This window comes from Lottia gigantea (assembly GCF_000327385.1).
Source record: "Lottia gigantea unplaced genomic scaffold LOTGIsca_38, whole genome shotgun sequence".
Taxonomy (NCBI): domain Eukaryota; kingdom Metazoa; phylum Mollusca; class Gastropoda; family Lottiidae; genus Lottia; species Lottia gigantea.
In genome coordinates, this window is record NW_008709295.1 from 189,304 (window position 1) to 205,854 (window position 16,551).

Genomic DNA, 16,551 nt, shown 5'->3' on the forward strand with positions numbered 1-16,551 from the left:
ACTAAATTTTGAATGATAGGTAGGCTACAGTCAAATCTAATCAATATGAGCATTATCTCTAAGAAGACTGGAGGAAAACTACTTAATGTTATATAATGATGTAACAGTTAAAAGAATATTATCAGCTGGTTTAGGTTGTTATAAAACTGTATTATTGCGTGAGACTATATTTATTGACCTTTCAACCTTGAAAATAGGTTACAAAATATTTTTCAATATCAGCAAAAATCTTTGATATCATGTAATGTTCGAGCCCACAAAAAACAAGAAGAAGTGAGATGCATACAGTGGTCTTAAAAGGGCGAAAGGTTAATGCAAAAAACGTTGCAAATCGACTTTAATTAATATTTTACCGAATGACCTTTGACACCGATATTCATTCTTTCGGACTTGACATTGGTCTCAATTGTTGAACCACTTTTCTTGAAGAGCTTTTCTTCACTGAATACCAAATTCTAGCATAGTCGTGTCAGTGCATAATATTACACAAAAAAGCAGTTACAAATATGATTTCAAAAATAAGAATGCCATGTATAGGTTTACATGTTCATTATATAATTTCGGTCGGATTTCGTTTAGTCGGTGCAAACCGAATAAAACTGGCATCCGCGAAATGTTTTCAGAAACTGTGCAAATTCCACAAGTTCTTTTCACTTAATTTTTATATAATTGCTTACCTTCGTCTTTGGGTTTCATGCTTTCATTAGTTTGGCGATTATTTTCTGCATCCACACACGTGTCGTCAGCTTTTTTATTTTCATCAACTGCCGTATTACCTGCCATAACAACTCTCGATTGTATAACACGTGCTGTAGCGGACTACTGAAGGACATCCGCTCTAAAATTAGTAACATTCAGTTCGTTCATTCTAATAGAGTGAACCCAGCTGGATAAGGACAACTCGGACCAAAGACAATTCGGACCGATGATTAATCGGACCACTCTTTAGGTAAAATTAATCCGAACAATTGCGCATATAAAATGAGATGAATTTTACATCCTACTTTTCTGCATCGTTTGGGCTAATTAAGACGGGCAAAACTATACAGGGTGCATTAAAGTGATAATACATCTTAGAATTAACATAATATTTAAGAATTTTAAACTTGGCGAATAAGAGCCAGTAGATATACCTGGTGTCATAAATAACATAACAAGATCCTTATATAATCCGATAAAGTAAAAAAAAACTTAGTAATTATCCATAAATATGCAATTAACTATTGAAAAACGCTTAATATCAAGATTACGCGTTTTCAATAATTACTTAGTTTTATGAATTTTCCAATTTTACAGAGATTCTGTTGTAACTTTATGACACCAGGTAATTTAACTGATGAATATAATATACTCATATTGACCATTTCGAGAACTTAATTTTTATGTTCATTCTAAGACGTAGTATCACTTTAAGTGACATTTTGCCAGATTGCAAATTCTTGAAGGTGTTATCTCCACCCATGCCGGGATTGAACCCTGGACCTTCAGGTTAGTGAGTGCGAAGTTCGTAAAGGATATGTCTGATGATAACTGTGTCAAATTTAACTCATCAATGTGTAGAATAAGCTTAGTTAAGAACCGAGTGGCTGCTGTTGCACTTTAGTCCTATAACAAATTTCCCAGCTCGTGATTCTCTAAATTTGTACGATGCTATCAGTAATATTCATACTAATTTTTTAACTTGATAGAGGTTGCTTTGAAAGATATGCGACCGTGTGGTCTTAAGATTTGTGTCTTCTTCAAAATTATGTGTAGTTTGTTTTTCCGTTCCCGAGTTCCTCTCATCTTACACATTGTGGAATTTAAACTGTCGCAAAATTTCATAATGAAACTGTGACAACAAGTAGTAATACTTCGGACTAAATGTTGAGAATTCGTTGAAAGTACCCTAGTCAATCGGGCCATTGTCACAACAATAAATATCCTGGTTTTGATTTTATTAAGATAAAACAGTGTTTAGAAAATGTCGCAGACTAAAAAGATTGGAATACTGGTTGAATTTAACTATGAAGATCTCGAGGTAATGCATAATTTGCAAGAAAATACAGAGAAAATCTAACACGAAGAAACTATCAGTTGTGTTCCATTACTTTTTGCATATTCATTCGGACACTCTCGTTTTTTGTTCCTACTCCATCTCACCCGTGTTTAGTGTTTTACTTGTAGTACTATGTTATTGCACAATTTGTAAAATACGTAATATAGCATTTTGCTCTTTCACTATTAACGTAGAGGTAACAGTATTTGGCGATATATTTTTAAGTATTGAAATATCCATTACAAATTGACAAGAACTTTCTGTCTTAAATAAGCGGCCCGGTCATTTTATTTGCAATTTATGGGACAGAATACCTTATTTGTTTCTACATTGTAAAATTAGCAAACCATATCATATTTATCCGAAGACATTCTTAGACAAATAATGTAAAATTTGAAAATGTTACTTTGAGTATGAATCGCAATATAGAACTGATCTGGCAGGAGATATTTACCAGGCGTGGCAAATAGCCAAAAGCCATCCAATATTCTATATGTCACCCGTATCTTTAAATCTTCATTTGTACTTTTACCGGATGACATTCAATATGACCTTCATTTAGACTGAACAGATTGTTAAATAATTTTTTTTTTTTCATGCAAATGAATCGATTTTGAAATCTAAGCCATAGGCTACATTCAAGATTTCTACTTTTAGCTATGGTACCCCTATTACAGACTACGAGAGGAAGGTCACGAGACATTTACCATAGGACCCGAGAAAAATAAAGTATATAATAGTAAACATTCTTACCCATGTAAAGCAGCGTATGGTATTGATGAAATCAAATTAGAGGTTTGTAGACTTTGGACTTTACACCCCCTAATGCCACCGACCCAAATCTTAAGTAAAATGTTACGTTTGCCCGCGCTTCCACGACAACCTTATCGCTTTTCCGACAGGATTTTGAACCTCAAAACCAGTTTGATGTTTGTCGCCGATTTTTTCTCTGGCAAGACTCCACAGAGCGTCATCATTCAATCAGATTCATTTTTCACTTCTAAATGTAATAAAACGAGGCAAGGGCACAATTTTTGGAACTCTAGGCCTTACTACTAGGATTTTTTAGACTATACAACCTTTCAGTATTTTACATTGGCTGAACTGAGGATGTATTAGTACTATGATATTAGAAAGCAAACGTTGTGCACAGCAAGAATGTTGCATGTTATACAGATGCTTAATTGATCCCAAAACTCTGTCCCATTTTCACGATGTCAACTGCGTCTAATATCATGACATCATCAGCTACTTTTCTTGCACCATAGAAGTTTGTAAATGCAGCGATTTGATTGGATTGTTCGCTAGAGAATGCAGCCATTCAGAGCTCTCACCAGAAAGCCTGTTAACAATAAGCCATATTTTTTATCTGTTGAGGGCTTTGATCTTAAGCGTCCAATCAAATCGTTGCATTCCATGATATTATAAGAAGTGTCGAATGATGCCAAGTTATTGAATGCAGCTCATTTCGAAAAAGGGTTGAAATTGTAAAGATGCCCATCCCTCCCCCCACCTCCACCCTAGAACTAATTTTCTTATCACGATAATGGATTTCCATTACTGTCTTTTAAAGGATTTAGACGCTTTGATTATTCCTGGAGGATTTGCTCCTGACTACTGGAGACGAGATCAGCGTTTCCTGTCATTGGTAAAAGGTATTTATGAATCTGGTGAGTTATAATCAGTATGAGTTTCTTTTGAATATTAATCGCCTTATGTTGTAATCTTAAAAAAAAAGTTTTAAAACAAGCAATAATGGAAATTAACATGTCTGAAAGAGTTTAACAGTATGTCACGTCTGAAGCCTTCCACTTGATTGTAGACGAATCGCCTGGTGAAAATTTTTTCTCGCTTATTTGTCTTCGAATATCCTTAGCAATTTAATTTGGAATCTTAAGGAATCCTTAATAGTAATGCTGCCAAATAATTATAAAACAATTGATGCCCTGTTTTAAAATATGGTTGTATTTCAGGGAAACCTATAGCAGCAATATGTCACGGTGCCTGGATGTTTTGTTCGGCTAAAATTCTAAAAGGGAAAAAATTAACGTGTTTTTCAGCAATAAAAGACGATGTTGAGAATGCAGGGTAAAATCATTTAATTATATTGCTTGTTGTCCCTTTTTATCATAAGATATAACACCATATTACTATTATTATGATACGAGAATAACACTGCACTAATGTTTATCACCTTTTGATATTGTACGAGTCAGATCATGTTACGTGTGTTCTTGGGGTCATCTGATATTTATGAAGAACAAATCACAAATTTAAGATATGAAATTATTGTGAGACGACACAAATAAAGTGGGGAAGTATATCTAAAGTTTTAATATAATTTTAATATGTTGTATATTTTAGAGGTTTATATGAAGATAAATCGGTGGTTGTAGATGGTAATATGATAACTTCTAGACTACCACAAGATCTACCAGATTTCTGTAAAGCTATCATTGCTCAATTAAAATAAAACATTTTAAGAATTTCGATGAAAAAATGCAATCCCTCTAATCTAAAGAATATGGGTTCCGCATGCAGGGGCGTAGTGTGACCATTTCATTTTCAGAGAAAATAACTAGCTCTAAGTTATAAATGCATAGGGCCTACGTAGGTCGTAGCAAGGCCTAGCTTACATATGAAATCCGTCGATTTAGCTTAACACTAATTCATGTGTTTATATAATTATTTCAACACGTGACGGCTAGTGACGGCCACTGGAATGGTCAACGCTTAAACTTTAGCGAGGCTTGGGTAAAAACGTTTTTTCCCGAAGAGACACTTTGCAGCAACAAGCAATGACATTCTTTCAAGTCTTTGGGAAATATTACACACGAATTGATTGATACAACCACTTACAAGTTAGCAAAATCGAGATCTTTATACTGTCGACATGTTATCACCCTCCACCCAATTCAGCCAAACAGGAGCAGCCTAGCTCAAGGGGACACATAAACACCTGCTTTGGGACCCATAGTGAGGATATACCGCAGAAGCTGTGCTTCACTTCATTCAAAAAAGAAAAAAGTCAAGCCTACTATCCATTTTTTCAAATTTTGATGAAACTTGGCGTGAAAAATGAATTTATTTTTAAAGATAAGGTCGAATCGAACAGAACTGATAATAAAAGCCGAGGTGGCCCGAATGATCTACCGGAAACAAGATGGCGGCATTGTTTTCGTGTCAAAAGCAAAGAAACGTCAAAAATGTTATTTCTAAAGTTATGATGTATAAAAAGTCAGAATTCGTAATTCCAAAATATCTTTTGATTAGTGTTGTATTTCTACTTTTTCTTATTTTATGGTCTAACTTTTTTCGTGGATTCCAGACATGGCTGCCACTGAAAAACTTTCAAAATGTTGTCGAAAGTACGGGAATCGGGATTGGTCTGCTTGGATTACGAAACCCAGCACAAGCCAGTCCATTTATTCCATATCATGGAGACACTTCTTTAGCTCGTAGAATAAGGCATCATGTTCCAATTAATGCAGGTATGTGATTGTTAAGTCTACTGTCCGATCCTAGTTAGAAAAAGTCCTTTCTATGACAATTTATTTAGTAAGTCACAAGGAGCAACATTACCACCATTAATATAAATAATGGCATTTTAAATTATGGCATGTAGTGTGACTCGCCCCCCTCCCCCCTTTTCAGTTTCTTCCTCAAGTGGTTTACTCCCCTAAGTATCTTTAAATTAATCAATTAAAAACCTGTACCGTACATAAATCTTTCACTATAGTGAAAAGCTGACAGGTTTAAATTATTAAATATCCAAGTTACACTACCAGCATCATTTAGGACTATTTAATTTCTTTCTGGGTTCTCTGTCAATGACACTGATTAATTTTATGATTGTATGTTTCAGATGTAAAGAAAGAAGCTGTTGCAGCTCTTCACATAGCTTTAGAATTAAAAGAACAGAATAAAAATGAAAAGGCATTGAAAGTACTACAGCATGCAATCAAATTAGATCCGTTCCATGCAGACATATTGATAGCATATGGTGAATTAGTAGAACAACATGAATCAGATATTGTGACGGCTGATATGATGTATAATAGGGCCTTAATAGTTAGTCCTAAACATAAACAAGCCTTGGAAAATACAGAGAGAACTAAGCCCATTGTAGAAGAAATTGACCAAAAGCGATTTAATAGAATTGATAAAAAAAGAGACCGTTTGTATAAAGTGCCCTCAAATCATCCCGGATTGAGAAGAATGAAGCAAGAAGCTTATTTCTCTCATATCTATCATACTAATGCTATTGAAGGAAATACATTAACTCTGTCTCAAACTAGATCTATTGTTGAAACTCGGATCGCCATTGGTGGGAAAAGTTTAGCTGAACAGAATGAAGTGCTAGGTCTAGACGCTGCCTTGAGATTTGTAAATAGTACATTATTAGGTGCCATAGGACAGTTAACTGTTGATAATCTATTAGAAATCCATAGAAGAGTTTTAGGATTTGTGGATCCCACAGAAGCAGGACGATATAGGAAAACTCAAGTCTTTGTAGGTGATTTTACTCCTCCACCTCCAGAAGATTTGGATATTTTAATGGACCAGTTTCTAGAATGGTTGAATTCTGAAGAAACGCTAAGTTTACATCCCATAGAACTTGCTGCTTTAGCACATTATAAGTTAGTTATAATTCATCCTTTCTACGATGGAAATGGACGCACTTCAAGGTTGTTAATGAATTTAATTCTCATGCAGGCTGGTTTTCCTCCAGTTTCTATAGAAGTTCAGGATAGACAAAGATATTATGAGTTTATAGACACTGCTAATAATGGTGATATACGTCCATTTATACGTTTTATAGCAGAATGTACTGAAAGAACTGTTGATCAGTTTTTAATCTCCACATTAGAGAGTTCCTCGTTACAAGTTTTGAATAAAACAAATCGTGATAGAGTTATTGTTTTAAATAGTGAAGAAGATGATTTATGATGAAAATGAATTTCATACAATTATTAAAGAAATTGGATTATTTTCACTTTTTATTCAGACAAATTGTCTCAATTCTCATAGGTTATGGTGGTTACAGTATCGAATAATTCTAATACATTTGCATATTTACAAAAATAAAAGTGCATTTGGCTTAATGGTGTCTTACTAAAGTTACTGTCAATTTTTTATGACAAATTTACAACGGATTTTATTACAATCAAATGATAAACTTGTCCAATTTCATAGAAAGTGAAAATAATCATATTATTTAGGATGGAACAACAAAAATAAAATTGTATATTCAGATTGAAATGCCATCTTTTTTGATATACACACCTATGCTTGTCTCTCTTTATGTGGACATATACTGGTATATTGTCAGAACTGTTGGTCTATTTGCTTACTTCTTCTTTGTGATGATATTTAGTTGGTATCAGATTATATATTATGAAGATATAGTTCAATTTGAATGATTTCTTATTGTAAGAAACAGTAATGGTCCTTATTCTGAAATAATGAAAATGTTATAAACTTCCTTAAATTTCATTCAGTTTTCTTGAAGCTGTCTTATACAAAATTTGAGCATTTTCTATTTCAGAGCTCTTTTGTTGTTCTATCCTAATATTGTTAGTATATTTTGTTTATATGATATAAATATTGTTATAAGATCTTTTAATTTATTTGATTGAATTACGTTTTTAGTCACCTGTGATTATGATGTATATTTTGTATGGTAATCATTCTTTTAGAATCTTATTTTTCTCAATTTGGTTTTGGGCTTTATTTCCACGTAAGAACCATACATAGTTTCGTCAACCTGTTTATATAAAGCTGGTAAGTACCACACCTTTAAGAAGGTACTTCAATATTTTGTTCTATTGCTTAGACTTATTTAATGAAGGCAAGCCTTACCTGTGATATTATGTAAATTATATTTAGTTTAATTGTTTTTCTTTTTTAAAAGCCTGTTTTCACAATAAAAATGTGAATAGTCAAGATAAAGTGCAGGATGATTAGTGCAGTAGAAAATGAAAGTAGCAAACACACTTGGTACAGGTCTATACACACAATGCACTTCTTCTATACTAAATTGATAATCCCTCACTTGACGCCTTACCTGGTCCATTCGCAATTAAAAGTATTCTGCAGATCATCAAATTAACGATGACTTCTATAATTTAAATTGGATATAAGCAATAAGTCAAACAAGTTCAAAATTCTATTCAATCTGTCGTAAGAAAAATCATAGGTGGTTTTTAATCAATTTGACAATCTTATTCTCATCTTATTGTCAACTGCAATCATTTCTATCAATTTAAAATGTTCAAGTACTTCAAAAAGATCTGGTCAATGATGTTAGTTCGTAGATTTGCTATATATCTTTAGATTTGGTTAAATATTGCAAAAGGTGTCGTTTGGAATCGCAAAATGCTATGGGATACCACTTAAATTGAACTGTAACCATTTCTTTTTCAAAATCTCAAATTGAGATTTTTTCAAGATAAAAGCTATTGTATAGCGGATTTGTTTTCTTTAATGTCAGTGGTAAAATGTGCAATATCATACCAGTGCTGTAAAATAGTTCACAAATAAAGATAAAGTCTTTATTGTTAATTTGTGAAGGTTTTCTTTCTTAATAGCCAATAATGAGACACTGGGAATTTTTTTAAACTGAGAATGATTACATATGAGATGAGCTTGACAGAGAGTGAAAAAGCAATATATCTATTTAATCTTTTAATATACAAATCCTGATCATACGAGCAAAAACTTCATTTTCTTTTAAATTTCTTAGCCTTGGATGGTTGTTTTAATGTATTATAACGACTGACTGATGTATGTTTTCTTTTAGCTAGTTTTCTTTGTACATTATCTTGAATTTTCTTGGCTGTAGCTTGAGCTGGATTAGTTATCATCTGAAATTTAAAGTTTATATTGGAATGGAATGGTGCAAATTGATGCTATCAGTGTCCCCAATACAAAACCTCTAAACAATCCTTTTATCTTTCATGTACATGAACAGTAACCTATTATAAATTATCTTTTAGAAATTGCTCATAATAATTATATTCAATTTGGAATGATTTAAAATCTGATTTAATCATGAATCTATGACGGTAACCTGAGCAACCATCACTTGAACATAGAGGTTATATCTTAAGTCAAGGGCAGTAACTCAAGAATTGCTTGTCAACTTCCAAATCATTCAGCAGATATTTATGATGGATAGATTGAGAAAAGGACCACTCAAACATATAAACATCTATGATGTATGAATACACAAAAAAAACTAATACAACTTTAGATAAAGAGCTTACAGCAAAAAACCAAAGTTACACTTGTCAAAATATATTATCACCAGGATTCCTAATGTCCATACAAAATCATAGTTATAAGGATTACCTGAACAGCTCTCTTTCTCTTTCTTTCTAATCTTCTATCAGTTCTTTTATTATTGACAAAGGAAAATACTCGTGAAAACTGTTCAATAGGAACTTTCTTTTTAATCATATCTAATATTTCATCAGCTAATTTCTTTAATTCTTCATCTGAAAATTCAGAATAATTAGCTATTATTTTCTATAATTTCTTCTCTTTTTAAAATCTTGTTATACTGATTTAATATGTCCGTATGTATATGTGTATTTTTTTGATACTGTATAGTGATGATAGTGACAAAATTTACATTTTGAAGAAATGAAATAAAATGAATTCCAAGTAGCACCATATGTAGTGTTCTCAATATATAATAATATCACAGAAACTTTAGCTTGGACAAGTATTTTAATGACCTAGTGCATGAAGAGCTAGATATATAATCTATAATAGATATATAATCTATAATTCACCTGATCCTATAGTAGACTCTCTATGTAATAAAGGCATTATGACTGGTAATATCACTGATAATTGTTGTGAAGTGACTGTAGATATCATACCACCAATCCATTTTAATACACCAACACGCTGTAATACAACACACACATATAGCATTTTACATCTCAACAGTTGTATTTAATATCATTATGACACTTCATGTACACACAAAAAAAATTATTCATATTTAACCAAGATAATTACCGATTTTCATAATTATCTTGTCAACCAGCTGGTTTTAGTCAAACCTCTTTGCATTGATCTGTTCCTGATTATTCAGTTTTTGTCACTATGAGTTGTTCATGTGATTACTAAGAAGTTACTTTGGGTGGCAGAGAATGGCTGACATAGCAATACAGATTTTCAAAAAAGCATCTATTTACCTTGAATGTATCTTTACTAAATTTATTTGCAATTTCTTCATTGGCTTCGTGTATCATTTTAACATGGAGCCATTTTAACGTCAACTCAGGTTCATCATTTCCAGAATCATCATCATCATCATCATTCTTTTGAGCACTCATCTCTTCTGTGTTAATATATTTTAATATTTTACCAATATACAACTGATTCTTGATAATCTATAAAGGGAAGTAAAATGTATTTAATAACAAGTTCTACTGATATAAAATGTATATATGAAAACAAAATAGATACAGAAGCTCATCATTACTTATGCTAATCAAATAAAAACATTAGAGTACTGACAAATATACTTTTTATTAATGAATATTCAAGAACCTTTCACATATAGCTAGTCAAAGAAAATAATTGGTTGAACTTGCAAATTCCCTGACTTTATTTGCTCCCAGAAGTCTGATGATTTTATGGTACAATGTTCCTCATCTGATGGTGATTTATCATTTCATTCTTTAAACCAGAATGATGACTAGAAATATTATAGCACTAACCTGATTTAATAAATCATCATCTAAATATTCTGATCTCATCAAATTACAAAATAAACACACCAGATTTATTATCTACAAAATAAACACAACAGATTATAAACAACAGATTTATTATCTACAAAATAAACAACAGATTTATTATCTACAAAATAAACACAACAGATTAAAAACAACGGATTTATTATCTACAAAATAAACAACAGATTTATTATCTACAAAATAAACACAACAGATTTATTATCTACAATATAAACACAACATATATATTATCTACAGATTTCTTATCTACAATATAAACACAACATATTTATTATCTACAAAATAACACAACAAATTTATTATCTACAATATAAACACAACATATATATTATCTACAAAATAACACAACAGATTTATTATGTACACTATAAACACAACATATTTATGACCTACAATATAAACACAACAGATTTATTATCTACAAAATAAACACAACAGATTTATTATCTACAAAATAACACAACAGATGTATTATCTACAAAATAAATACACCAGATATATTACCTACAATATAAACACAACATTTATTATCTACAAAAAACCACAACAGATTTATTATCTACAAAATAACACAACAGATTTATTATCTACAAAATAACACAACAGATTTATTATCTACACAATAAATAAAAAAATCAGCTGTCAGTCAAGGGCAATAATTCAAAAACCGATCCACTGATTATTACTAAATTCTAACTTGATGCAGATCGCATCAATATATACATGCATACGAAGTTTCATGAAGATCAGATAAAAACTGAAGTCTCTATCATGTATACAAGAATTGTGGACGCATACACGTTAATCTTAATTTCAAGCAAACATACCTTATTTTCTGTGTCTAATGTGATATAACTATCACCAGACTGTTTGTCTATCATACTAGCTAGGTCTTCTGGTGTCCAACAACTAAACAATACACCAAATAACTGACACGATACTAATCTCACCCAATGATGTGGATATTCTAAATAACTCTCTACACTTTCTACAATAAAATAGACAATTTACATTGAAAATTGTCTTTTATCTTTTAAGTCTAATGGAATATACTCAGGAATAGTAATAACAGAAAAAAAAATAGATTTAATTATTTTGATGCAAGAAAGGTTGTGATCATCTAAGCAAGAAAAATAATCCCGTAAACCCTATGGTTTGGATACTTAAGCGATTCTTAGTCCAATGGTTCAACTTGGAAAGAATAAATGTCGAAGAAATGATGAAGAAATGGGTGAGTAAGGTCTGCCAATAAATGTATGCAATGTAAAGGTGAAGGTGTTTGTATAATATTCCAATGTGTATTTACCCCATATAGAATTAAACTCTGATTGCCACTGATCTTCTTTAACAATATCAGGTAATATTTGTAGTATTTTAACTAATGTATTGAGTAATTTATAGATATAACTATCAGTCTCTTTTATATCATCATCTGATATTCCCTGTAATATAACACATCAATATAACATATATACTGTACCTTTAACATACAATTAGTAAATACCTATTATGATCTATAAAGGAAGTACAAGCCGATTTAACATTTAACCCTTGATTAAGCAAGAATGTTTTCATCCATGCATTATTTATACGCCCACATCTCTCTATGTGGACGTATATTGTTGGCACCCCTTCCATCTGTCCGTGAACATTTGCTTGTAAAGGCTCTAAAAACTAGATTTTTTGATGGAATCAAATGAAATTCGGTATGTGTATACATATTCATAAAACGAAGATCAAGTTCGCTATTTTCGACTGTTAGAAGCAGAGTTATTGCCCTTGCCCCAAAATCTTGAATATTTACCATCCGCGTGCCGTTGTGGGCGTATATGGCTGTGGTCCACTATCTTTTAGTTCTGGATTTAGTTATACCAACTTAACCAATTATAATATCAATTGAAACTAAATATCATGCAAAAGTAATTCAGGAGAGGTTGCCTTACATAATAGCTACATACATTTTTCCTATGCACCAAATGTGACACATTCTCTGATTGGTCGAATTGATTAATGATATAAATGTAGGAAGGGTGACTTATTTGATGAGAATATAAGCCTGCTGGTTCAAGGGTTATTTCATTAAAAGGGTCAATGTTAGATCAAAATAGTACATCTCAACCATCTCTGAACATATTTTCAGCTTAACCATGACATTTTTTTTAAAAACATTCATACAATGGTATCTTTTACTCTGAATTCAATGCTCCTGGCCCCTGTTTCTCCAAAGATGTTAGCAATATTATCATAACTGTGTCATCTTACACTAAAAAATACAACACGACTTTCCGAGAAACAGGACCTTGCATTGTAGTTCAAAGAGTTCAAACTTAGAATGTAGTCAGTCAGTCTTGAACACCCTCCCTTAATAAGATCTTACCTGTTTAATGCTGGTATTTGATTTTAATTGCTGACTGATTAATGATAAGATAGTTGGTAAACGTTGATTAAAATCTTCTTTCTCAACCTCTACAAATAATCCTATTAACTGAGCTGCTAGTGATTTATGACTCACCTAAAGTAAAAATATCAAATACATGTATTATCTTCAAAGATTTCAGTAAGTTGGCATGGATTTTCAAATGGTCTTCTCAAAAAGGTTACACAAACAAAAAAATTAAAATATATATTCAAGTTTGCTTAATGAGCACACAAGCTCAATCATTAATACAAATCAATTTCAATAAGTCCAAATTTCATAAGTTTTGATCAATTCCTAAAACAGATGATAGAGTTTCTCTCTAATATTTAACCTCTGATGTATGCATCAAACCATTTTCATATACTTTAATACATCTCACTTGACTCAAATGCAATTAATTTTTGAGACAATATTAAATACTAACTTTTTTATCTTTCAACCATGTTATACATAAACTAAACATTTCATTTCTGTTCTTTTCATTGACCTGAAAAATAATAATTTTTCAAACTACATGCATTTCACAAAGTATTCCAGCATAAAGTTTATTCAAGAAACAATGATGATGACGATGATGATGATGATGAGTGAAAAAATGATGATGATGATGATGAGTGAAACAATCACGATTATCATGACTGAAACAATGATGATACAAAGATGTGTGAACAATAATGATGAGTGAAACGATGATAATGACTATGATGATAATTGATGGTTTCGACAATGATGATGATGATTGAAAAAATGATGATATCAATAATAGTAACATTACCTCTTTTATCAATATTTTCAGACATAAAGCAGTTAACTTTCTACATTTCTCTGATTCATCATTAACTAATACAGCTGATATAGATATAAATATCAACTGACAGTGTTCATTTACAAATTTCTGTAACAAAAAAAAACAATAATGTGTTAATACAATAAGATGTGTACATGTAGCCTTAATATAACACAGTCACCATTAACTCTTTTAACACTGACAGGAACTACCAGTGCACCTGTTTGAGCTTATAAGGACAGGCAAACACCAATTAAGAATGCAATGAAGAAATATTTCAAGGGCAGCAACATTATCTATTTTTTTTTATTATTCCAACTGTTGAAGGATCTATGAAGTGCACAGACTGTAGTACACAGGACTGTGTTTTTTGTTCCATCCAAACTACTGGACGCATTTTCCATCTTAGTCAATCCAACTTGCATAACTGACTGGTGGAAATCTGGTGTGAAAAACCTGAAGATTTATAATTTATTGCAATACATTGCCAAGTGACAAACACACATCTGGCAGGGGTTAAAGAAAACAATAGACTAGTACTTACTTTAGGAAATTTAGTAATAATAGATGCTACCATCTCTAATGCTGATTCTCTTCCCATTTCACGGTCATATTGTAATTGAGCTATGAAATACTCTACAAACTTGATGATTTGTTTACCAAGGGGATAATCTAACATATATTGTAGAAACAGCTGAAATGAAATTATGGTGCGTGTATTTCAAGAAGATCAGGTGCTTACACTGAAGTAAATTGTAATTTGTAAAAACTATGTAAAGTTTTCTAACAATTCTGCTTGACACTGAAGTTTTCATAGTCTTGTAATGTAATGAACACTGTACACTGAACAATGAACGTTTTAAACCTGTGCCTTCTGTTGAATAGTAACTTGTTACTTTCCAAGCACCCCTAAAGATTGAAATTGCAAATTGAGCCATTAGGCACTAAATCAATATCATAAACCCAAGGAATACTAATTTCAGAAGATGACTTGGTAATAGTACTATGATAATTACCTGTCTACTTTGAACTCTGGTGTTACCAATATCAGATGTTATACTCATTTCTTTTATTTTATTCATTAACTCATGTAGTTCATCTATATTTATTTTTCTAGATAATATAGCCTACAACAAACCATACAATATATAAATACATCAACAATTTGCACTTCAGTGAATTTCTCTACTTACATCTAATTATTTTATACATGATATGAAATCACAACAATATATACTAAATAAAGTTATTTGACACATGAAATTTAAATATGGCTTACAAGAAATGATTGTTAATCTTCTTTATGAAGGTGTATAAAAATGGCGATTATGAGTTCTAATCTAAATTGGACATAATATGAAAGTCTGGTGACCTTAAATTATTCATTTTTCCTCATTAGTTCTGTTAACTAAAAATACGGGGGTATGACTAGGACCAGCTGGTAGATTGGCTTGTTAAAACCACATGAACATGCAAACAGGATTAAATACTTCACCAAAGCCTATCCTGTCCACAAGTACCTGTGGTTAAAATTTGTGTATGGCGTTGTCTACATTTATACTTACTCCAAGTTGCAAACATTTTTTTTTATTTCACTAAAATCTATTAGACTCAAAAGCCTAATCTGAAAAAATAACAGTATTGAGTGATAATTTACCTTTAATAAAGTGAAAGCTGTAGATTGTCTGTTATAATCCAGTACATCTTCTTCACAGAATGATAATAAAACATGTAACTGATCATCATCTATTTTATAATAGGGTACATCTCTTACTAATACTGTAACAGCCTGTTAATATCAAGGAAAATGTAAGAATTTTGTTAGCAATATATATATCCAATTTATCAATATGTACTTTAAACAAAAATTACATAAAGAGAATTAGGTGATAGGTGTATGGAAAAAACGTTGAGATTGGACAGAAAATAAAGATAATAAACAAAGGCCTTGTTAGTTGCAGACTTTGCACATTCATGTGAACAACATAAAAGTAAAGGTTAATGTGCTCTAATGGCAAAGTTCCCCTCATTGTACAATTCATTAGCTGGAGCAGAAAAGAAGCACATAAATGATAAAATAACATTGAAATTTAGACTTCAGAGTCTATTGAGTTGTTATCAAGACTCTAATTTAACCAATGTCATGATTTTATTTGTCATAACTTCCTATGAGAATGTTATGGAAGTGGCCAAAAGCTATTGACAGGAAAACTGGAAATCAGATTTTCGTTATGAAAAGTGATGTGGATAGCTGAAATTGAGCTCTATAAGACCAATTTTAAACTATATAAATATATGATGTATAAATACAGTATTATGTCGACTCACCTTAAAACAAACATTGACAAGTTCTGTATTTTTACCACGAGCAGCCCCAGCAGAAGCATAATTTTTTAATAGAATAAACATTCCATTAGCTATTTTGGTAATAGTTAGTTTTAATGTGGGTAAATTGAAATGTAATAGATAGGTCAGACATCTTAAACTGTAGGTATTTATCTGTTAAAATATAATCATTACAATAAATAAA

The 16,551-nt window shown here is 31.4% G+C and overlaps 4 protein-coding genes across 4 annotated transcripts in view; 2 read left to right on the forward strand and 2 right to left on the reverse strand.

Annotated features, from left to right (window-relative positions):
• Nucleotides 1-783, reverse strand: part of LOTGIDRAFT_233341 (hypothetical protein) — a gene marked incomplete at both ends in the record, with an annotated part of 31,879 nt that extends 31,096 nt beyond the window's left edge. Inside the window, one exon of the mRNA XM_009059171.1 lies at nucleotides 678-783. Within this exon, the coding sequence (XP_009057419.1) occupies nucleotides 678-783 (106 nt within the window). The remainder of the gene's footprint in view (nucleotides 1-677) is intronic.
• Nucleotides 784-1,908: 1,125 nt separating this feature from the next.
• Nucleotides 1,909-4,527, forward strand: LOTGIDRAFT_233342 (hypothetical protein). Its single transcript, XM_009059172.1, has 5 exons — nucleotides 1,909-2,020; nucleotides 2,696-2,833; nucleotides 3,612-3,708; nucleotides 4,012-4,126; nucleotides 4,403-4,527. The coding sequence occupies exons 1-5, from the start codon at nucleotides 1,964-1,966 to the stop codon at nucleotides 4,509-4,511; spliced, it is 516 nt and encodes a 171-aa protein (XP_009057420.1). The 5' UTR covers nucleotides 1,909-1,963; the 3' UTR covers nucleotides 4,512-4,527.
• Nucleotides 4,528-5,201: 674 nt separating this feature from the next.
• Nucleotides 5,202-6,988, forward strand: LOTGIDRAFT_163109 (hypothetical protein; the record flags this gene model as incomplete). Its single annotated transcript, XM_009059173.1, has 2 exons — nucleotides 5,202-5,529; nucleotides 5,904-6,988. The coding sequence occupies 2 exons, from the start codon at nucleotides 5,202-5,204 to the stop codon at nucleotides 6,986-6,988; spliced, it is 1,413 nt and encodes a 470-aa protein (XP_009057421.1).
• A 1,723-nt stretch (nucleotides 6,989-8,711) lies between these two features.
• Nucleotides 8,712-16,551, reverse strand: part of LOTGIDRAFT_233343 (hypothetical protein) — a gene marked incomplete at its 5' end in the record, with an annotated part of 37,010 nt that continues 29,170 nt past the window's right edge. The window contains 15 exons of the mRNA XM_009059174.1: nucleotides 8,712-8,904; nucleotides 9,392-9,537; nucleotides 9,838-9,955; nucleotides 10,249-10,446; nucleotides 10,777-10,848; nucleotides 11,324-11,374; nucleotides 11,643-11,803; nucleotides 12,122-12,257; nucleotides 13,193-13,327; nucleotides 13,659-13,721; nucleotides 14,010-14,129; nucleotides 14,566-14,715; nucleotides 15,038-15,148; nucleotides 15,679-15,810; nucleotides 16,350-16,520. Coding sequence (XP_009057422.1) covers nucleotides 8,761-8,904; nucleotides 9,392-9,537; nucleotides 9,838-9,955; nucleotides 10,249-10,446; nucleotides 10,777-10,848; nucleotides 11,324-11,374; nucleotides 11,643-11,803; nucleotides 12,122-12,257; nucleotides 13,193-13,327; nucleotides 13,659-13,721; nucleotides 14,010-14,129; nucleotides 14,566-14,715; nucleotides 15,038-15,148; nucleotides 15,679-15,810; nucleotides 16,350-16,520 — 1,908 coding nt within the window. The 3' untranslated portion in view covers nucleotides 8,712-8,760. The remainder of the gene's footprint in view (nucleotides 8,905-9,391; nucleotides 9,538-9,837; nucleotides 9,956-10,248; nucleotides 10,447-10,776; nucleotides 10,849-11,323; nucleotides 11,375-11,642; nucleotides 11,804-12,121; nucleotides 12,258-13,192; nucleotides 13,328-13,658; nucleotides 13,722-14,009; nucleotides 14,130-14,565; nucleotides 14,716-15,037; nucleotides 15,149-15,678; nucleotides 15,811-16,349; nucleotides 16,521-16,551) is intronic.

Coding starts and splice junctions, on each gene's coding strand:
- LOTGIDRAFT_233342 (XM_009059172.1), top strand. CDS start 1,964: ATGTCGCAGACTAAAAAGATTGGAATACTGGTTGAATTTAACTATGAA. Junction 3,709..4,011: donor AAAAGGTATTTATGAATCTG/GTGAGTTATAAT, acceptor GTTGTATTTCAG/GGAAACCTATAGCAGCAATA. Junction 4,127..4,402: donor GACGATGTTGAGAATGCAGG/GTAAAATCATTT, acceptor TGTATATTTTAG/AGGTTTATATGAAGATAAAT.